Source organism: Chanodichthys erythropterus, chromosome 3 (assembly GCF_024489055.1).
Source record: "Chanodichthys erythropterus isolate Z2021 chromosome 3, ASM2448905v1, whole genome shotgun sequence".
In the NCBI taxonomy this organism is placed as follows: domain Eukaryota; kingdom Metazoa; phylum Chordata; class Actinopteri; order Cypriniformes; family Xenocyprididae; genus Chanodichthys; species Chanodichthys erythropterus.
The window spans coordinates 40,079,926-40,102,947 of NC_090223.1; the positions used below are offsets into that span (position 1 = coordinate 40,079,926).

General features: G+C 38.8%; 1 protein-coding gene across 4 annotated transcripts in view; it reads right to left on the reverse strand.

Moving 5' to 3' along the window:
* The window catches only part of LOC137017723 (trinucleotide repeat-containing gene 6A protein-like), a 33,245-nt gene extending 12,135 nt beyond the window's left edge, over nt 1-21,110 (reverse strand). Inside the window, exons 1-9 of one of the 4 annotated variants that reach the window (XM_067382252.1) lie at nt 20,938-21,110; nt 19,228-19,275; nt 12,017-12,106; nt 10,042-10,134; nt 6,770-7,087; nt 6,107-6,154; nt 1,461-4,043; nt 331-537; nt 41-207 (exon numbers count right to left, since the gene is read on the reverse strand). In XM_067382252.1, the coding sequence (XP_067238353.1) occupies nt 41-207; nt 331-537; nt 1,461-4,043; nt 6,107-6,152 (3,003 nt within the window). In that variant the 5' untranslated portion in view covers nt 6,153-6,154; nt 6,770-7,087; nt 10,042-10,134; ... (1 more) ...; nt 19,228-19,275; nt 20,938-21,110. Of the gene's footprint in view, nt 1-40; nt 208-330; nt 538-1,460; nt 4,044-6,106; nt 6,155-6,769; nt 7,088-10,041; nt 10,135-12,016; nt 12,107-19,223; nt 19,276-20,937 lie in introns of all 4 variants that reach the window. The other 3 variants (XM_067382254.1, XM_067382251.1, XM_067382253.1) reach the window with 3 other exon arrangements.
* Nucleotides 21,111-23,022: the final 1,912 nt, after the last annotated feature.

Consider the following 23,022-nt stretch of genomic DNA (forward strand, 5'->3'; position numbering starts at 1 on the left):
TAAGTAGTTCTGCCAGGCTAAATCAGGTCTGAATTATTACCTTTGGAGGCATCTTCTTGTAGGACCAGTTTCCAGTTTGGTTCATTTCCTGTGATGGATTGTTGTTCCACATGCCTATCTCTACTTCCTCTTCCTCCTCCCCCCAGTTGGATTGCCCTGCCATAGACATCTCCTCTCCACACCAGTTGTCTTGCATAGGTTTGGATCCTATAAAAAAAAAAGAAAAAAAGAAAATATTAAAAAGTTTTTTTTTTCCTCCCTGACATTTACATTGGGGAAAAAACAAGCAAACATTGGGTTTAAAACAAATCAAAGTTCTTTGTGACATACCAGACTTGTGCTGTGACTGCTGTCCTACAGCAGCAATGCCCCAGCCACTGCCTCCTGAGTCCCTCCCTGACTCTTCCCAGCTGGAACCTGTATCAACAGGCTTTCCCCAAGCAGCCGTGCCATTGTCCACAGTGACAGGTGGAGCAGCATGATCAACCCAGGTAGAGGACTCAATTTTTTGTGGCCCACCAAATGTGTCTCCCCACCCTGTGAGCAGAGGGCAAAAAAAACAAAAGTATAATCAAAGACCAGCAGACAAAATTTTGTTCTGAACATATGGTAAAGGCAACATATGAAAGGATGGCACAATTAAAAGGTGTACTTTTTTTTTTTTGTAAAAAATGTAATTGTCAGAGCAAACAAGAATCAGAAATATGGTGCATTAGCTACAAGGCAAATAACTATGCACCTCATTTGCATCAAAAAATATTTAAACATACTTGAAACAAGGCAAGGTTATAGTTTTAAAACTGAAATCTGTAAACAAGGACAATGCAATTAATTTTTTACAAATAAACTCCAAAGTGGCACTGGACTGCACTTGCAAACTTTCCAATGGCCCAAATCCGACCCTTGCATAAACATGCTTATGTAAGCTTTGTTTACTCTGAAGTCCCTCTAATGGATCAGCTTACATTTAACCACTAAGGTTTTTGCACTTTCACCATCCAGCATATGCCCTGAATACTTCCTTCAAAAATAGCCCTGTTCATGTGTGCCCTCCTGCTCAAGTTGCTGCCATATGACTGCACCATCGGTCAGAATGTAACCCAAGCCTATTTTTCCCTGAGCACAGCTCATCTACTGCCAATTTCAAATAAATTGGGAACACTATTTGAACATATACCTTTACAATTCTCATTTAGTAAATAACGCAAAACAAATGAAAAAGCTGCATTTCTACAATGTACATAAATTTCAATGTACTGCATGAATACATTTATATATAGACATGCACACAAACACTTGCTCTTAAGTTCAGAGCTTGTCAGTGCAGGAGGTATTAGAGGAAAGGGGTGGGAGGAAAAAGCTCATCCAGAAAAATTCCAAAGGGATGACTGCATGACTAAAGATAAATATAATGGGTGAGTAATAATTGCCAAGGCACTGCCAAAAAGGAAGACACCCACCTGAGCTGCAGTTCTTTTCCTTTGGGGCCATGGAGCTTTGGGCTTGTGGGGGCTGAGAAACAGCCATGCCATCCTGCTCTCCAGCAGTGTTCTTGTTCCACATATTTACATTGCTGTTATACTTGTTGGGATCTCCCCATGCTGAAGTTCCATCATCGATCTCCATTCTGCGCCTGATGGATTCAGGGGATGGCTCTTCCCATCCAGTGGATGATTCTTCTTTGGAGGCAGCAGGCATCGGGCCCCCCAACCATCCTGTAGGCTTGTTCTGACTAGGGGCTCCAGTCTGAGAGGTGTTCCCACTCCTGAATGTTCCCATGCTGGAATCTTGGGACTTGCCCCATTCTGAAGAGTTGTTCGGTTTTGTGTTGTCACCCCAAGCAGGGTTGGAGTGGCTTGGTTTGATTGGCTCACCCCAGGTTTGGTTTTGATTGTTGGTCTTCAGTGGCTCTCCCCATCCTGTGGTTGGAGCACTCTGGTCAGGAGCGTTGGTGCCCCCATTGCCTCCCCAGGTGTTGCTTGTCCCACAGCGCCCAGGCTCGCTCCAGCGATCTGATCCAGAGCGGTCACTGTCACTGTCCCTGTCCCAGCCACCTGAACCAGACTTCTGGTGCTCTCCCCAATGGTTTCCCTTTGGGCCTTCTACGCCCCATCCCTCTCCAGCAGAGGGGCCACCCCATCCTTGCTTTGTCTTCGGTGCATTATTCCAAGAGGACTTCTCATCCTTGGTGCTATTCCATGAGGAACTACCCTTGTTCATTGTAACAGAAGGGGCATCCTCCCATCCACTTTGCACAACTGGGCCTTTGGTTTCTCCCCAGCCAGTTGAAGGTTTCGGTTCAGTCCACCCAGACACTGAAGAATCGCTACTTTTGTTGGTGCCGGGTCCATCTCCCCACCCACCTGAGTTAGATGCCTGAGGGGGAGCACTGCCCCAGCCTGTTTGTCCATTTCCTGTCTTTTTATCTGAGCTTGAAACATCCCAGGCAGTGTTCTGGCGGACTGGAGTTTGTCCCCACCCCGTGTTAGACAGCACCCTGGGGTCCACGTCAATTCTAGAGAGAGCTGCACTGATCATACCCTGTTGATTACCCCTTCTTCGGTTGCCACCACGCTGTCCGTCCCTCTCACTGCGACCTCCCGAGCTCTCTCCGCTACCTTCACTGCCTGTAGACTTGTTCCATGTGCTGCCTTGTGATGCTTGAACGGAGCTCCCTATACCGAGAGCATCATCCTCCAAAGACTTCCATCCATTAGTTCCCTTCCTGCTTCCATTCGTGCCATCATTGGAATGCTGACTGTTGTTGGGCAAAGTGTTCCACTCCCCGCCGTTTGAGGCCTTAGTGCCAGTGTTTGAAGAGGATGAGGAAGAGGAAGAAGAGGAGGAGGAGGCACTCCCCCAGGGGCGAGGGATCCCGGCTGGGCCCACACCATTACCTGCTCCCCAAGACATACTTTGTGAGGTAGCGGGTGCTGAGTCCCAACCTCCTCCACGACCGCCTATCCCGTTATTATTATTATTCTTTAAAGCAGCACTCACAGAGGAGCCGTTGGCTCCAGACTGCATTAGAGTTGCATTCACAGTGTCGCCCACAGCTTGGCCTTTAGGGATGGAACATTTGTCTCCAGAGTAATTAGTGCTGGACGGAACGCTCCATGCTGTACCAAAAGACCCGCTGTTAATTCCCTCACTGTTGCCGTGTTGAGAAATGGAAGTGCCATTAGAGACTGGAGAAATAGGGAGCTGAGGGGAGCCCCCTTTACTCATAGGCCAAGCTCGGTGCCCTGGGGGCTGTTCATTCATCTGCATTGAACCTGTAGAGTTTGGTAAACTAGAGGTCATCGTGTTAGTAGTGTTATTTGGTCCATTAAATTCAGTGTTAAGGTTTTGAGGCTGCCCACTTGGAACCTTGTTTGTACCATTGACTTCAGCTTCGGACATATTTTCCTGCAGGCATCCCCAGGACATCTTAGAGTTGATACTCTGCATGCTGGGTGTTTGACCTATGGTGCTTTGTTGAGTGTTGGTGCCACCATTTCCGTTCCCCACCGGCCCGTGGGGATTGGGCCCAGTGTTCTGAAGAACGGCCCAGGCACCATGGTTGGCATTTGGGTTCAAAGTGCTTGGATTTATACCTACATTGGTTGAGGAACCTTGGGTACCCCATGCATTAATTTTGCCATGGCTGCTTTCTGTCAGCTTGCCACTGGGGCCATCCCCGGAGCCTTGACATGTGCTTAGCATTGAGCCATTGGATACACCCCAAGGCCCCTTAACACTCCCATTACCCACATTATTGCTGCCATTTGCAACCATGAAATGAGAACCTTGTCTATTGCCATTGTTGTCACCACCAGTGCTTCCAGGCGCCATCATACTAAGATTTTTTTCTGACCCAGAGCTGGAGGCAGAGTCAGCATCCATACATTCTGAGGCTAACTCTGGGTCACTACCAGTGATGGAGGGCCAGGTTCCCTTATCTACAATGACTTTTCCCCAGTTGCTGTTTGAATCGCTGCAAGGTGAGCCAGAGCTCCACGGTGAACTTTCATACTGAGGTTCCAGACCAGCGTGTTCCAAACCTGTGAAAACAAAATAAATAGGTCAAATAATTTCAGATGGCAAACAGAGAAAAATATCTTGACAGTGTTTGTTTAGAAAGGACTAAATAAAATGTAGTGACTTAAAAACATAAGGTACCTTTCTAAAAAAATATTTGTTGGGACAATTTAGACATTCAGAAAGACATTTAGGCCGTGTGTCCACCGAAGCGTTTTTAGCCAGTTGAAAACGCTAGGCGCACTGCTGAAAACACCTAGCTGTGGGCGCTTAAGAGTGCTTCGGCAGTGCAGCGTTTTTTCAGTTGAGACGTTTTGCTTGCTACGATACGGAATATCCATGGAAATGTTAGGCTACTTGTATCTCATTTCACAGATAGTTTGTTTCTGTACCATTTCTATATAAAAAATATCGATACAATGTAATGTATTTGCTCTGGCTCTTGTTTTAAATTATTTTGTTCTGTTATTATGCTTGTCATCTGTTAATGTTGTAATAGCAGAATGTGGCGTTTGGAGGGTGTTGTATTTGTCCCACCGCGTTTTACCCGAAGTTGAATATTCTTCAACTCTCGGCGACCAGTAAAAAATAGCGCCATGAAATAGATGCTCGGCACCTCATTACACTCCTGCCATTTTAAAAAAAACATGGTGCTCCCATTGAAAACAACTGGAAAAATATGCTAGCCTTGGAAAAAATGCTTTGGTGCCCACACGGCCTTAAACATGAAGCACATTCAGTTCCACTGACTCATACAATAAAATATCCTTATTCTTAATACACCCAGTGTAAACAAAACAACAAACATTACAATGGCTGTATATAAATGTGCCGGAAAAAGTAGCATTTGGTAGATTTTGTACAAAACAATTAACAATTTGCCCATTTATGGATTATGCGACAATGGCTAACTGCCCATAGGCCCTGTCTCTGTCCTGCTGAGAGGTGTCTCACTCAAGCCAGACTGAAACAGTAGTAGAGCTGCCACCATTTTGTAGCAGCAGCATGATCATGCTGCAAGCCAGGATGGAAGAGGAGGGAAAGACGGACGACTGCAAGCTGCAACACTAAGTGTGAAGTGTCTCTGCAAGTTCGCTCATTTTGTTTGGACGCGACAAGCGTGGTAGCACTGAACTAACAATAACACGACTACTGTGTTCCTTGAAATAAGCATTTTCTTGTAGCCTGCTCTTGCTTTCATATTTTTCTGCAAGATGGCTGCCAAGCTTCCCTGAGCACTGTTCTTTTGCCAAGTCTGAGATCCTTCTCCCCGGCTGTGTTACCAACAGATATGGGAAGACAAAGCAGCACAGATCTCATTGCTGGTCTCAAGTAAACTGTTTGTTTAAGAGTGACTCAGTAAAATGGGAGATTCTGCTGAAGGTCACTGAGGTAAAGGAAAATTACAGTTAGATTAAATTTCGATCTCATATTTCATCTCTCCAGGGGAGACAAAAAGAGACGTCAACTAAGAAGAGACTTGTAGTCTACAAGTTAACGGGATAGAACAATGGAAATTCCGCAATCATTCACTCGCCCTTCATGTCTTTCCAAACCTGTTTGACTTTCTTCTGTTGAACACAAAAGGAATGTATTGAAAAAAAAGAAGGTCAGTCAGTCATGCAGGTTCAGAACCACAAGGTCAGTAAATGATGATAGCTTTTAATATTTTTGGATGAACTACCCCTTTAAGGAGACATACTGTGTCATGGGCACAGTGTACATTCTCTGACTTACAATGCAAGAACCGACTCAGAAAAGTGAGCACTTTGAAACAGTTGGCGGCACTATTGGTCTGGTCTTATATAACAAAAACAGATTTGGCAGAAACGGGGAAAGTCAGTTTACCTATGCCAAGACATTATAATAATTCTTACAAGAAGTTCTACGGCTAAATTTAGATTAAAAGAGTAAATCAAAGGTACTCATTGTAACCATTAAGCATGCACCAGAGATATTGATGACAACTTGCAATTTACCTAAACACAAACTGATGAACAAGTTTTCAGGTGACTTTTGGACAACACACACAAAACAAAAATGGTAAACAACAGCACATGGTGAGGAAAAAGAAATAGTGTGTCACCTGTTTGGTTAGGGGAGTGGCTGACAGAATCCCGAATGGGAGCCATGCCTATGAAACAGAGCAACACCGTGAGGAAAAACAGCTAAATGAAGCTGCAAAATAGGTCTCAACACCAACAAAAAGGCCACATGCTAAGACCATGTAACAAACATTATTGCTTATTTCTACAGCTATGTCCAGCGACAATGCCAATTCAACACTGCTACTATTTATGGGTGATCCTATTAGCTTAACTACAGAACTAGACACTAAATTAGTGCTTGACTAATGTTTTTTTTTTTTCAGTGGCAGATGCACATGCCAATATCTAATATCTGCATATATTTTTACACAATAATTGCATTTCAAAAAACAACAAAATATTTGAAAGCTTTGACAAGGCTCATATATCAGCCGACACAAGGGACAACTAATACTTCTTTAGACAATGCTTACTATCTGAAAATGGTGAAATATTAGCCAATTTATCAACATAAGTACTAAAATACCAAAGAAACAAAACATTTAACAGATTCATTTTGGTTTGAACACATAACTAACATGTTCTTTTGCAGCATGGTATGCCTCTGCCTATCACCAATGGCTAACTTTAAACCTACATATCGGTCTCAGTGCACCTGGCTGATCCGTAATCAGCAAGGTCACTTTGTAGAGTGCTAGTACCTGAGAGGTGGCTTTGGGCGCAGTGTAGGACAGACCTCTCAGTTGTAAGCTCCCCTGGCTGGCTAGAGTTGAGCTGCACTTGAGTTCCCAGGGTGGCAGCGAGGACCGTGAGGGATTGCCCACGCTTCAACAGCTCTTTCTGTTTGTGCTGACAGAGATGCGACGAAACTTCACAGAGCGGGTACCGAGGCAGGGCTTGGGGCTGGCCGCTGGCTGGGGCCCTCTTGGCATTGCTGATGGCGCAGGTTACAGTGGAGGTGCTGCTGTTCTAATTGGCAGACTGAGGCTGGCTGAAACTGGACTTGATATGTTCTGGCACTGAAATTTAGAACAATAACAGGTATTAAAAGCTATGTAAACCTCAATATTTTCATTCTACACAACTTAATTTAAAGCTAATCAACAAACATCTATTTCAGCTTAATAACGCCTAAAGAAAATATAATTTTTCCTGACCTAGAAATTAAAAATCTGCCCCAGAACTAAAAGAAAGAATAAAAACTATGGAAAACTTACAAAAAAAGAAAGTACCACATTTGAAACTGACCCATTTTAAACATTTTGAAAGCCAATAACCAGGTTTACCAGGTTACCATGTTAAATCTTTGTTAATGATGCTCCCTCTACATTGGCTGAATAATTGAGGGAAATTTTGGATGCAAACTTAACCTTTCTGTAATGTTGCTAACATAGTATAGACTTGCGGCTACCATTCATACAAATAGTACAGTTGTTGTCACAGTCTAGCAGTTTATTAATAGAATCTTGCACAACAGCATCTCTAGTGAAAATAATCAAAAAGGCAAAAAAAAAATAAAATAAATAATGCATATTTCTGGTCTGATTCTCCAGTTTTTGTTATTACTACAGAACAAAATTCTCTTTAAAAAAACAGAATATTCCTTTATAGCAGACATTAAGTAGACATCATACGTTTCAATCCCTCCCCTACAACCAGACCACTTTTCACAATTCAATTATTTCCCTCAGAAGGGAGTACAATTAACATCTGCTTTCACTTCTGTAATAATTAACATTACAAGTAAAATGGATACTGACAAGTACAAGTAAAGACAACAGTGCACCTCTTAACAGTAAACATGCAGTAAACTGCTTTACAACATTAAGGCCATTTCACACTGAACACGAAATTCGGAGCGAATGTTCGCTGCGATGACGCTCATGAATCAAAACAATAGATCCCTATGAGGTCATTCACACCGGGCGCGAACATTGGCAATGCGAAAAAACAAGGATTTTTTTTCGACCCGTGATCGATTCCCCCCCCCGCGATGAAACAGGCCGTCAATTAGATTTGAGCTTTAGATCACGTGCCCGGAGCAGCTGCTGTTGCACAGAAGGGCGAGAGTGGTGGTGCCGTTTCGAAAACTAGTGTAAACAAACAACGTAGAAAAGTATCCAGGAGGAGATTATCATTGGTATGTAAGAACAGATTTATTCTCACATTTTCTTTATACAGATTATATTAATTTTCCGCTGAATTACGTGATCACTGTCCGTTTTCTTCCATTTGCGCGAGTGTTATGATTATGAGAGCACATTTTAGATCTGTCAATCATGTAATCCATCAATCATCAATGTAATCAAATCTCCTGCTCTTCCGTATATAAATTGAGAGAAACATTTTTCTACAGATAAAATATGAAGGCAAATAGACATATGTTTTCTGTGTTTTTATGCAGCTCATAGTATTTTTATAACAATAAAGGATGTTTGCGACAAATGTGACATGATAAGCAGATTTAACGTTCAATCCATTAAACATACAAATAATGCATGTCTGTCCATTATCGAATCAAATCCCACTTTAGATCATGTCAGAAGTTATTACAATAACCCGATTATGGTTTAAAGTGCGTTTTGAGCAAAGACATTAATAATCATACATTTTTAAATGTAGCTTGATGCTAATTGTACCTCTAATTATATTTTAGATGTATTCTTTTAAGCATTCTAGATATTTTGTGTTTCTAATGTAGTACCAAACTTTATTCATCTTAATTTAACGCTGTATATTAAGCCACATACGAGAGAGACATGAGGACAAATGCACTGTTGATCTGCACCACCTTTCGTGCAGGTGCGCAATTAGCCGAAGACGATCAGTAGTTTCGAGTCCGCGATTCGCCTCGCTTTTTCACTTCACTCTGAGTGTGAAAGGTCCTTTACAGTGTACCCTGCAAGTGTCTTAACCATTCAATACTGACTACATGTAATAACTTTAAAAACTGAAATTTAGGCTGAAATGTCTAAACTTTTATGCTCCAGCATATATTCTATACTTGAGACATTACGCTTGACATTCTTTGTATTACAATATGTATTGAGTGCTTTTTCTTCTATTTTTTATGTTTTATTTAGTTTGTTTAATTACACTTTTTATTATTATTTTTTTTTTTTTATTGTTTTTTTGTTTATATATATTTTTTTTAGTTATAAATGTATTTATTTTTTCCTCTGGGGGTGGGAAAATATTTTTTTCATGATTCTCCTGTATTTGTATCCTGTTATTATTGTAAAAGTTCAATAAACAACAACAACAAAAAAAACAAAAACCAAAAAAAAAACCCCCCCAAAAAAAACCAAAAAAAAAAAAACCTGAAATTTAATTCCAGATTATATCCGTTTGTTACATTAACATACTGGTACAGTACCATATGGTAATACCATGATACTGAATGTTTACTATATTTATGTACCTTCATATTTGGATGTTATTGCAAAGAATTTCAAAGAACACAATGGAACATGTCCTCAAAAGCATAACACTGTACTTTATAAGCATCTAGTTAAGAAATATGCTAAGCATGTTATAGAAATATGCCAAGCAATGCATCTAATTTCAGTCGCTCTATAAATTCTATTCATGCATACAGTTTGGAAAATTTACATTTCAGCTCAAAATTTACAGCTCAACTGTTTGCAATATCCAGCAGTTTGTTCATGGACATTGTTTTGGCTGTGGAATTTCCTCTTCAGGAATGACCTCACAGAGCAGCAATTCAGTTTCACATTAAAAAAAGAATTACATAAATGCTTTACAAAAACAGAAACCGTCCTGACATTTCTAGAACAGGTCCTCCACAGTCTAGAACAGACAGCTACCAATAACCAGACTAGTACAATGCATTAATTCCTATTCGCATGACAACAGCTGTGAATATTTTACATATTCAACAATTTGACGAGAAAAGGGACTCGAAGAACTCAAGATACATATTTGTAGTGAATTATAAAAACTGAAACTCTACCTTCAAGTAATACAGGATTAGATCACAGCTTTATTTTCCTCTCCTCTCCAGGTTTACCAGAAGCCTTCAAAGACATCCAGCTTTGTTCCTTCTCTTTGCATTTCATAAGAAAAAAAAAAAAATGGAGGGGCATGGTGTCATTTTACTGCTCGAGTTGAAACTCCTGCCAGCTCCTCCTGCTGCCTGTAGTGGGGGCTCTGTGAAGGGGGAGCTTTTTTGAGCTTTCATTTATTAAAGTCTACTTTATCACTTGCATGTTTTAGCCGAGTTCAAAAGGAAACAAAACTGTGAAATAATACTGCAACCATGCAACAGTCTGTATTTTCTTAGGGGTAGCTTCCTGTTCAGACAGCTTCAACTCGCTTGTTGTGGAATGACAACCGTCAGGAAGTCAGGTGGTCACGTTGCAACAAGCAGACTACCATGCAGATCTGTTGCACTGCAACAACCAGTTGTGCATTCAATGGCAAGCCTGTATGACTACAAAATTAGAGAAAGTATGAATGCTTTCCGGTTTGACGCAGTAACAGAAGGCATCTTTCCAGGAACACTAAAAATACGTGTATTTATTTGTTCATGCCGAAATGCAAAAATGACAAAAAACAGTTTGTGCTTGTATAAAATGTCAAAAGCTGAATCAGGTGGAGACAAAATACAATATAAATGAGAATCATAAAAAGTCTCTCTTCAAAGCTTCCAAAAAAAAAGTTGCAGACATGATCAGGTCTGCCATTTGTCTTAAAATTACAAGTATGCATGAACAGGTCTTGACTTGACATGGCTTTCCATATTTGGTGCCAGCTATGTCAGTAATCTATAACTATTAGAGCCAAAAAGACAAGGTACTATCTTTTAGAAGTCTGAAGTTTCTTTTGGCATTTTTAAGTGCTTTTTCCAGCCTCGATGACTTAATGCAGGCCATCTTTGCCAGTGGCTCTTCCTTGCAAGCAAACATATTGTGCATGGTCATTGCTAAGCAACAGCTAGTTGATTTAGTCAACACACTAAACCATCTTCGCAAAACACAGACGCTACAAATCATTTCTTGAAGGGTTTTCCATGGTCTTGGTTTTGTAGAAGAAAAAAGAAGAGAGACCATGATAAACTTTTGACTTTTTCATATACTGAGATGTTCAAACTAAAAGGTGCAAAAAAAATGAATGGATGAACATGACAAGGTATACATTTAAGTGTTAGTGATTGTTTATTATCTAGTCAAAATAAAGGGAGCAAAATATTGTTTTGCATACAGCAAAGCTGACTGAGTCAACTTTATTGCCCAAGTACTACTCGGTATCATAAGGAAGACACAAGGACATCTGGGCCAACAGATAAGTAAAAAGTCACCCGGGGTAACCTGGGAGGGGTGGGTACTGGAAACATGATTCTTGGATATTTGCCGTGCGAATCTCTGAGCAGCATCGCTTCCCCCAGATACCAAATGAAGTAGATGCAGTATTTACGTGACAATACTTTAAGGTCTTTTCCCAAGTTCAAACTACTTTTAAAGAGGGTTTAAAAAAAGCGCCATATTCCTTACATTTCATGATTTCACACATTTTAATTTTTGACTTTCTATTATCAAAACCACAGGCACCCCTGCAAACTTTTCCAAGGTGAGCATTTAGTCGCTGTTACCAGACTGAACTGAGCGTCAGACACACCACTGGCCCTTAAGCTACTGTGAGAGCGAAGACAAGGTCAAGAGATAAAGACCTGAGCTATCAGCCTTTCCACATCACTCAGTGGAAAAATGCTACACACACTAACAAGTTTCTAAGATGTGCCTTGGTCTGCATAAAAGGCAAAGTATGGTCATTTGTGATAAGACGGCTTTGCTTTTCTTTCCCAATCAGAAATAAACACAGATAGCACAATTTCATTAATGAATATGGCTTGATAGCTGAAGCCGTGACAATACACTGAGCCAAAATATGCTATTGGTAATATTTAGTATACGAACAATAATTCCTACCTTTATACCAGCCCCCTCTTCCTTATCGTCATTCCAATGAGCTCTACACTTTCCTCCGTCCACTCTCCATCCGTGTTACGAATGATTTCCCTGAAAACAAAAGGATTAAAAAGCAGATAAGACACGATAACTTGGCTTCATCTTTAGCAACAACAGTTACCAACAGCTACATCGCCGAATAAATGATGCAGCAACGCATTTAGTAAAAGGGAGAAAGCTCCTGGTAATCTCCTTAACGGATTACACTGGAAATTACTCCTCTATAAACAGCCAACTATCTCTGTGGGTCAAACAATTGACTACCTACACTCTAGATGTGAACAAAGATTTGCTAATCTATGCAAGATGTACAATGTTTATGTAGTAAGTGAGCTCAATGAGGTCAGCAACTCGCTGGCAATATGCAGCTTAGATTAGCAATAATATACATGATTATATATGATTAGCTTTTTAAACAGGACAAATTATTGGCTGCTAATTATTACATTGTATTAGTGTACTGGTACTCAGTATTGGTAATGATACTCGTATGTACTAATTCTAGAAAGGGAACAATGATAGTGGTACCATAGCAGTTATCAGGTAATATTTAGTGATGTCCCAGTGAGGAAATTTTCACACCAGTGAAAAAAACTGTGGGCGGGCCAAGTAATAAAAAATTACATTCCAATTAATTGCGGGTGGGTGATGGGTGGATGAGCGATAGGTCATTAATGAGTTGGTTAGAGCTGTCACTAACAATTATTTTGGTAATCGAGTAATCGGTCACCAATGTTCCCACCAATGGTACCAATGTAATTTTTTTTCCTCATTGAACAAAACTTTTCTCTGTTGAGCGCACATTTTGGCCACCTGAGCAAAAACATACTTTATAACAGACCTGTACAATCAACAAACACACACAAAAAAAATGGTTTTATCATACAACTGTAACATTTAACTTTAATGTGCCGTTTCTATTTTATTTGACCCTTGATGTAACTTAGTGATTTATTAAATAATATGTTTGAAAACAAGCAGTTCATTCACTAAATTAAGCACATTTTAGGTTACTTGAGATTTTTTCACATTGCTGTATTAACTGTACCAGTCTTTACCAAGAAATTCTATTAAAAAATAATTTCTGTCCTCCTGCAGGACAGTTCAATTCTTTATAATAATATATGAGCAGTTACAATGATGGTTTGGGACAACCATAAATAGTCAATTATTAGCAACAGACAGTGTTAAACCATCAAAATTACATGTTTATTGCTTATGCATTTCACAGATTTTATATACCAGGACATTAAGATTTTTTTATTAGGCTTACATCATAATATAATAAAATATTTAAGTATTTAAACTGATATACAGTATTATATCAGTTTAAATGCTTCCATTTGTTTTAATATATTATAAAAAACTAACTAAAGTATTTAAACAGACCTGATAGCTAAATATTTTTAAGAAAAGTGAACGATATCTCTTTTATAGTTATCTAAACGTCCCTGAAACCCACAGCACCACCACACACAAAAATCTATTTAAACTGAGGTATATCACTGATGTATTTTGAGTTTGCAAGCTACACCTGTCGTGGGTGTGTGACTGTAAATGTCTCATAGTTTTGTTAGCATTCTGTGCCCATCATCCGTTATTTCCACCACTTTTCATTAAAACATGACGTTTTATTTCACATTTCTTTTCGTTTCGCGTTGCCTCTCGTGTTGATTTAGTCCGCAAACATGACAGTATTCTTACTGCGACTGATTTGGCTCAGGGCCAGCCAGCTCACACGCGCTCAATCGTTCACTTTTTTTACGAAACCTGTAAACCGCATTCACCGGTTCTGACTCTATAGCGACAATAACTCTATAGCGGTTGTCCAGAGCACTGCAATTATTTCTCATTTAAACTACTACAATCATTTTCATGTCTGTTCTCTGCGCGGCAATTATTTTTTCTGCACGGCCGCGCACGCGCGCAGCTTAGAGGGAACATTGTCGGTCACTTATTTTGATGATTAATCGCGTAAATCGGATATAATTTTTTTGAGGTAATAAAAATAGACCAAAGCAAAGACCTAAATGACTTAAAATACATATATAATAACAACAAGGCAATAATATTTGATTCAAATATAGTATCAAAAGCAAGTAATCATATGATTTCATAGAACAACACTATATAAACAATCGTCTTGTGTATGTTTTGTATTGTAACAAATGCCTGTGGACGGCGCCAACGGCCTGACATTGTTACACTTCACAGCAGATCAAATCCTTGTTTTAATATTAGCCATACGACATTTAATTCAAATGTTCACCTAATCTTTAATATTTGGTCACTTCCTTACGATAGAAATGCTACAGTGACTAATTTCTTGAACAAGAACATCGCAAACTCAGAGCTAGGTTTAAACTTTTATTTTAAAAATTCGAAAAAATTGCATATTTAGAAACATATTGATGTATTCTCCTGTTTTGGCGTAGGTTTATAAGTGATATACCTTACAAATCTGATGAAATGGCACACATTGCGTTACCAGATGAACATTATAACAAACCAAACTCAGCATATGCAGAGATGGAGTTTGAAACGGTCCACACTAAATTATAAGAGTTCATGTGGAGCAGCATTTACTGTGAATGGAGACGCACATAACTTACACACATGTAAATAAAGTGCATATATATTAAACTTGAAGGGCATACATTTATTTAATTGAATCGCAGCCTTTGTGAATAGACCTATGATATAGTATGGTTTTTAAATGGTTTTAATACATCGTGCAGCTTTAGAAAATCTAGAAGTCTAATAATGCGGTTTATAGATTCTCGTCTGTGGAATGAGCCATGTCTGGTATTTTGCCAGTTACTCAACACGGGTAAATTGTAAATCGAGGATTTTTTAAAATCGAGTACTCAAATTTAAATTGAGGAATCTTGACAGCCCTAGACTTGATATTAAAACGTACACAGCAAAACGTAACGATATTGCATCAACTTTTTTAACTTTAATAACTTAACATACTTAAATGACGTCACTGCGTCATGATGGCGACACAATCTACGCATTGTCTTATGTTGTGTTTGGGCTCATTTGAGACCATCTGCTGTAAATAAAGACATGCAATCTACTATGGTTTAAAATTGTTTCGCAAGGCTACAAGCAAAAAGGTGGCACAAAAGCATCATGTGTATACCGTTTACACGTGTTGGCGGCACTTTTCATACAAATACTTGGTATAATTTGTATGCTTGTTGTATTCTGCTAGATGAGACCTTTTCAACGATACATGACATGTCTATCTGTTGTCAAGTACTTTTTACAATGCAGATTGTGTCAAAGCAGCTTTACAGTGATAACTGGTATATAATTTTGGCTGCACAGCAGCTCTTAAAGAACATGGTGTCATTGTCCAGCTTAAGTAAATTCAGTATTGATTCATTCCGTTGTAAGAATTCATAGTTATTATTTTAGTTAATTTAGCTATATCGGCACTGGTGATGTCATCATCCAGCTTTTTGTTGTGTACTATGACATTTTCAGTTATTTTTTCAGGCTGTGATAATAGAGCACTTCTAACACGTTAGGAATACATTAGGAACATCAGTATTCTGAAAATAAACAGGACCGAATTTTGATCTAACACTGACTTTAGCCATTAGATCAATGACAAAATATATAAATAAAAGAATAGATTTACAACAATTTTAACAAATGATAAAACCACTGTCTTGGTACAAAATTGAACCACAGCATTAAGAAGCTGAGAAAGTTAAAAACTATTAAAAAACTTTTGGGACAAAACGTGACAGCAAAAACAACTGACACTCAAAGAGACTGTGATAATAATTGTGACTTCACTCTTACTGATATAGTAGCCTGGTAAGATGAGCAGTTACCAACAGTGGGGGGTAGAGATACACTGCCTCCAGTTTCAACAACCAGGGGGAACCTTCAAGCTCATAAAATAAGCCTACAGCATCACATAAATACGTGAGAGGGCCAAACAAGTATCTGATGTGAAGAGTAGAATATAGCCACTTTCAGGGGGGTAAAGACAGCCTATCACGATTGAGCTTGAGGCCACACAGCCCTGCCCCTGCCCCTCCCCCAGGAACAACCTCTTCTCCTTAAAGTGTTTAACCAGATGGCCATCTCAACAACAGAAGCCTCCCATACACAAACACAAAGACAGGGGCATCTGTTTATGAAGCGCCAACATAATAAGCACAGCTAAAAGATGACCAGTCAAAAATAATACCAGCACACATATAACGTCACTGCAAGACTTTAAATAAATAAATGCATCACGTAATTCTCACAAACAGTTAATCTGAGTAGGGCTGCGAAATATAAATAAAACCAAAATTGCGAAAAGGTACAATGAAATTATCAAACGCAATTTATTTAAATAAATAACTGACCTTTCGCTGGGAGTTTGATTGACAAGCGATCTAACCAAACATAACGCCAAATCCGCCATTTTTTCCGACAAAGCAGTCAGGAGTTATGGGATTAACCTCGGTGGACTTGAACTTGAAAAATGGTGTGTACGGATGTCTTTCTGCGTTTTGAACAACATTCCTTCTCATGTTCATTCATGTTTATTTGATGCTATAAATGAACTAGTAGGAAGAGATGATCGATTCATGAGCGCTTGATCTGAGGCGCTACAGCAATCTTTCACGACACATTAAAGAGCCACAAAACGTTTTTTATTGTTCGAATTTCTTTAAAAAAAAAAATAAAAAAATTTGAAAGCTGGGACTTTGTTTAATATGATAAGTAACCTGCTCTGTCTCGTCTGTCAGCGTGTGGTCAGTGTCCTCTTTGCTCCGCGATGTATTTTTCACTGTGTGTGGCGTGACAGCACCATGACTTGCCGGACAAAGCAACAGTAACTAAGGGGGGCGGGTCTTTGCGAAGGGTCAATTGCGCTGCATGTTTCAGAGTGAAGTGCAGCATTTACATGTTAGCAGCTCACAATCCGGTGATATCTGTGTCTCAAGTTCGCAGTATTTTCTGCTCCAGACAAACTCATCTGCTCGTGTTTGGGTTGCTTATTGCGTGCATTTGTGAACGCAACATGCACTAACCACCTTACCAAACTTGTAATGACAAGCACTACGCTGCGTCCCAATTCGCCTACTCGTCACAACTGCGTCTTTAACGGACGACTATGTGGCTTAGTAAGCGTGCATCTTGTCACCAATTAAACTGCCGTCAATCATGTCAGTTAAAATCCTCCACATTCAATTTAATTTAATTTCCTACCATTTTGGAGAGAAATGTAGCATGTTGATCTGGGTCTTTTATGCAGAGAACTCATGTTTACATAATGATGCATTTAAAAGTTAATGACCAAACACTTCTTTATAAAAGTTTGCAGTGCTTTTGCAGATGATATTATATATATATATATATATATATATATATATATATATATATATATATATATATATATATATATATATATATATATATATATATATAATGTGGATAACATTAAACAAATAGATTTTCATCAGGTAAGACACGGATTATTAATCACTCAATCCCTTTATCTTAACCGCTCTGCTTAACCGTCGGTCTTTCACATCCATTATGTTTGTAGTTTTTAACAATTGTTTGTAGGTCAAACTAGCGCTGGGCGATGTATCGAATGCTTTTGTCACGCGCATTTCTTCAGTAAAGCCGGTTCCCTGATTACCGCTAAATCGGCATCACCTGCTTTCAAATGAAGCGGCATTTAATAGACAGAGCCGTAGTTCACTGATAAGACACGCAATATCGCGCTCAATATCGACGGCGTTACATATCGATATTGAACGCGATATTGCGTGTCTTATCAGTGAACTACGGTTCTGTTTATTAAATGCCGCTTCATTTGAAATAAGGTGATGGCGATTTAGCGGTAATCAGGGAACCGGCTTTACTGAAGAAATGCGTGTGACAAAAGCATTCGATACATCGCCCAGCCCTAGTTCAAACCCTCGTCCAACACACAATGGGTTGTGGGCAATATTAGCCGTTAAGCGTGCATGGATCTGAAGACCATCCGGGTATCTTTTGAATACTCATTTCAACATACTACAATTTGGGACACACCAATTCTAATTTCAAATACCATTTAGGACAGATAGTATGCAAATTGGGACGCACCACTAGAGAAGTTTTAAGGGCTCGCAGCATTTTTTGACCAAAATAAAAGCTTGATTGTTTAACATATGAAAATGAAGAAATTAAGACAGCTTTAACTATTATTTTACAGTTGTATTGTAAAAATTTTAAATAGGCTAACCTTTTTTATTTCAAAACTATTATGGTAATAAAATAAAATTTTGTTTAATATTTTTATTTAGAATGCATGACAATAATAATAATTATTATTATATAAATCAAACTTTTGGACAAACAAGCACAGCAAACCTGCAGCTTTTTTCTTATCACAATCTTTATCAGAAAAAACACAATTAGATTTTCTCCCCACATCGTGCAGCCCTAAATGATCTAAATGAGACTTTGTTTATTATGCATCAACAGACGAGAAAAAAAAAAAAAAGCATAATCTTACGAAACAATGACATTAAACAAGAAAAAATAGTTGAAATGCTAGAAATGCAATACAATAACTACAAGTGTTATGATCTAGTCCCTGGCATTGTTAGGTGTGGACATGGTTATGACCATACAGGGGCAATGTTCATTTCCCTGATAAGAAAAACTCAAAACCTGTCTATGATTAACTTGAAGTTAAAAGCAAACCGGTTAAGCAATATACTGATGCTTCACGGCATCACAACAAGACGAAAACAAATCAAAGTGAAAGAGTTATTGATATCTTCACCAGTTCTGATATCTTGATTGGTTTTTATCTGGTACACATAAAAATGACAGCAAGCTCAGGCAGACATAAACAGTGCAGGCAAGGGTTTGTGACTCATGACTGCAATACAGTAACGTCACAAAGAGCTACACAAACACTGTTTTTGTTGAACATTTTAAATAAAGCAAAGCTTACTCAGCACTGGGAACCCCTTTAATTCAAACGGAACTGCATTTGCTTACACCAGCAGCAGCTGCTTTGACCCGGCTTTGTTAGTGCCGCCCAGCACAGGCATGAATAGGAAAAGCCCAGAAGGATGCAAGCTTTGGAAAAACCAAACACCCATCTCTACACAACTGAAAATGACTACAGGGAGCTGAGAATACTTACTAACCTGTGTTGCTTCTCCTCAATGTCTTTGGTGGCAATAGCATCCAATTCTCTATAAAGGAAATAAAACAGAACTGTTAAACCAATTAAATGACATTTACTTTTCATTCTCTAGCATTTAAATGATGCTAACAAAACCAATAGTGGGACTGAATTATACAGGTATGCTTGACATATTTAACATTAGAGAGGTGAATGCAAACAGCACCTTTAATTCTTGTACATACTATGTGAACCACACTGAAGTGTGCAATGACAAGGCAATGTTTTGGAATTATACAGCCTTGGAACAGTAAATCAAATAGATCTAAAACTCAATTTTCTCTTCTCTAAAAATCTCAGTTTCATTTTTGGTGAAAATAGCAAGTGCCACATACTTGGGTGATTTATCTGATGACAGCCACACACATACAAACAAACAAAACCACCACAAACATGCACTACAATGTGAAACCAAAATAAACTCATTATGCCTCTTTCCATGGTAGGAAAAAGAGAAAAAGATGGATGGACATACAGAGTAATAGGGACGACTATACGCATGAAGAACAGCCTGCATTCATTAGCTAACCTTTGAGCTGAAATAACACATGATTAATAAACATATATTTATTGAAAACATTGCAGTTCAACATTTGCTATAGTTTAAGACTGTTAAATGCAGAGAGCAGGGAAACCTCCTCCTCCCCCACCACTGGCTTCAGCTGCTGCTAACAGGGCAAACCAGCAACCTTGACCTGCCCTTAAAAACATTACAATATAACACACCCAACACGTTTCCAAACAACTTTTACTCTCAACGAGCGACTTCAGGGTGTCTGTATTTCCTTTATTCTGGTCTGGGAAAAGGAAACCAAGCTTTTTCTCTGACATTTTCCCTCTGAGTTAGCAGCCGAGACTGCGTACTTTAAAAGCTAAATACAAAATAAACATGTAGCATTTAACACTCGCCACTGTATGAAGTTATTAAAGCGAATAAATCGGTTAAGATGAAAACTAACCGTTATCCAGTTGTTAAAGACCATTTTCCTCGATGTGCGCAATTCAGGAGCTGAGCTAAGAATGCTAACAAACCAGCTGGCTACTAAAGCCTCTCTCATTCACGATAACTGCTCAACAAATCAAACAAGGGCTTAGTGTTGCTCACAACATATTAGGTGTTGTGACATTATCGTATTTCATCGTAACGTTCATTGTTGCTTTATTTTTATTATTATCGAGCAAATGCTCCTGGTTGTAGCTATCAACTAACGAGTCAACATAGAGAAAAGTTGCAGGACGTCGAATTAAACATCCAAATTAAATCAACATCTTTCCAAAATACACTACAGAAAAGCGTTTCAGAACGCACGAAACCTTATATTTAAATATTAAACATTAATTAACTCGACTTATGTGTTTGTAAACACGTTAGTAACGACACACGATACTTGGTAAAGCCGACTGCAATGTCACTTCGATGCCATTATGTGTGAAAGCAGATCAATGTCCAAGAAATGTACGTTACCACAGACATGCATTTTTGCTTTTTAAACATCAGGCAGACAGTAGACACGATTCTTTTATAAACATTTAGATTGTGTAAACGGTAAAACATTCAACCGTATATTTCCAGTGCTGAGCTCAGCTTAGATGCGTTGAGATAAATGTGTGCAGCTTAACTTAAATGGTGGAAATCACAAAAACACACGAACGAACGCATCGCAAAACTCACCTCTTGTAGTTTAAAGTGCAGCAGAGATGAAATGAAAGCAAATAATAAGGCTATAGAAATTCAACACATTTGCAGAGTCTAGGAGGGGAAACATTTGTCCTGCTCGATCGCCATTTTCTTCTCTCGCATTCATGCATTCATCCCTGTAACTGCAGGAAGAGCTCAAGCGCTGCTCTCAGAGCACTTCCTCCAACTCTACACACTCACCTCCAAAATGGTGGCCACATTCGGGCTGTGTTTCAAAACACACCGAGCTGCCTACCTAAACTGCGTTTCAGGAGGTGCGCTTCAAGGGCACGTGCACTAGTTTTGGACATCTAAGGGAATTAGGAAGCATTGTGTTCTGAAACAGCTGTGAAGAGGGATGTGTAAGCCGTGCTGATTTTAATGCTCAAAGGTGCTGTCTAGGTAGGCAGCTCGCTAGGTTTTGAGATACAGCCAGAGAGCTGATGGTTAACCACCAGCACTTGTCACGGTGGCTTTGCTAGATGTGTTTTTCCATCGTGATATAAAGTCAAATATTGGAGGGAAATGTATGAGTAACTGGGTTATAACAAAAACATTATTATAGTATAAGGAAAAAATAACAACATAATTCATTATAGAAATAGACATAATCCAATGTCGTCCAGGAATACCTCATCCAAACAGATGGGAATTTAAAGGGTTAGTTCATCCAAAAATGAAAATTCTGTCATTTATTACTCACCCTCATGCCGTTCCACACCGGTAAGACCTTTGTTAATCTTCAGAACACAAATTAAGATATTTTTGATGAAATCCAATGGCTCCGTGAGGCCTCCACAGGGAGCAATGACATTTCCTCTCTCAAGATCCATTAATGTACTAAAAACATATTTAAATCAGTTCATGTGAGTACAGTGGTTCAATATTAATATTATAAAGCGACGAGAATATTTTTGGTGCGCCAAAAAAAAACAAAATAAGGACTTATTTAGTGATGGCCGATTTCAAAACTGCTTCAGGAAGCTTCGGAGCGTTATGAATCAGCGCGTCGAATCATGATTCAGATCGCGTGTCAAACCGAAAAACTGCTGAAATCACGTGACTTTGGTGCTCCGAACAGCTGATTCGACACACTGATTCATTATGCTCTGAAGCTTCCTGAAGTAGTGTTTTGAAATCGGCCATCACTAAATAAGTCGTTATTTTGTTTTTTTGCCACTCAAAATATTCTTGTCGCTTTATAATATTAATATTGAACCACTGTACTCACATGAACTGATTTAAATATGTTTTTAGTACCTTTATGGATCTTGAGAGAGGAAATGTCATTGCTGGTTATGCAGGCCTCACGGAGCCATCGGATTTCAACAAAAATATCTTAATTTGTGTTCAGAAGATGAACGAAGGTCTTACGGGTGTGGAACGGCATGAGGGTGAGTAATAAATGACAGAATTTTCATTTTTGTGTGAACTAACCCTTTAACTGACAAGTATACAGTCAGAGTTTAAGAAAACAACACTGTTTAAACAGCGTAAATTTGTATGACAACAGAGGGGAAATTAATCGATGTGCAAGTAAAATGAAATAATATACACTAGGTTACAACAATTTTAATGATTTGGCAATATGACTGATTTCCTAATGTCACATAGATGCCATAAAGAAAAAGTCAAATACATAGCATCTCAAACCGGGCGGTTTCACTTTATTAAATCTGACCCATTCATGATCCATATTTAAGAATTTTAAAATAATATTGTGTTCTAATGGATGACCTATTTAAAATTTGTTTACATGAATAGTTTGATGTGCTTAATGTCATCAAAGTATTATGAAAATGTTGCAGTCAAAGCTCTTCACTTTTAGGGAAACTTACTAGACAAAACCGATTCCTCAAACTTGTTCATTTGTTTGTTGACAGTGAAAGCCTTCAGCATTGTGAAATATAGCCTACAACTCTTTCATCACAAGACAAAAACACCAACCAAGTGCAGACTGGGAAAAACCTAAATAAATCTACAACAATATAGATACAGACCAGCTTTTAGTCTGGAATTTGCCTGCGTTTTCACTTTGAAGACAAAGCAGTGGCACACAGTTGAAAATGGCTCGGCTAT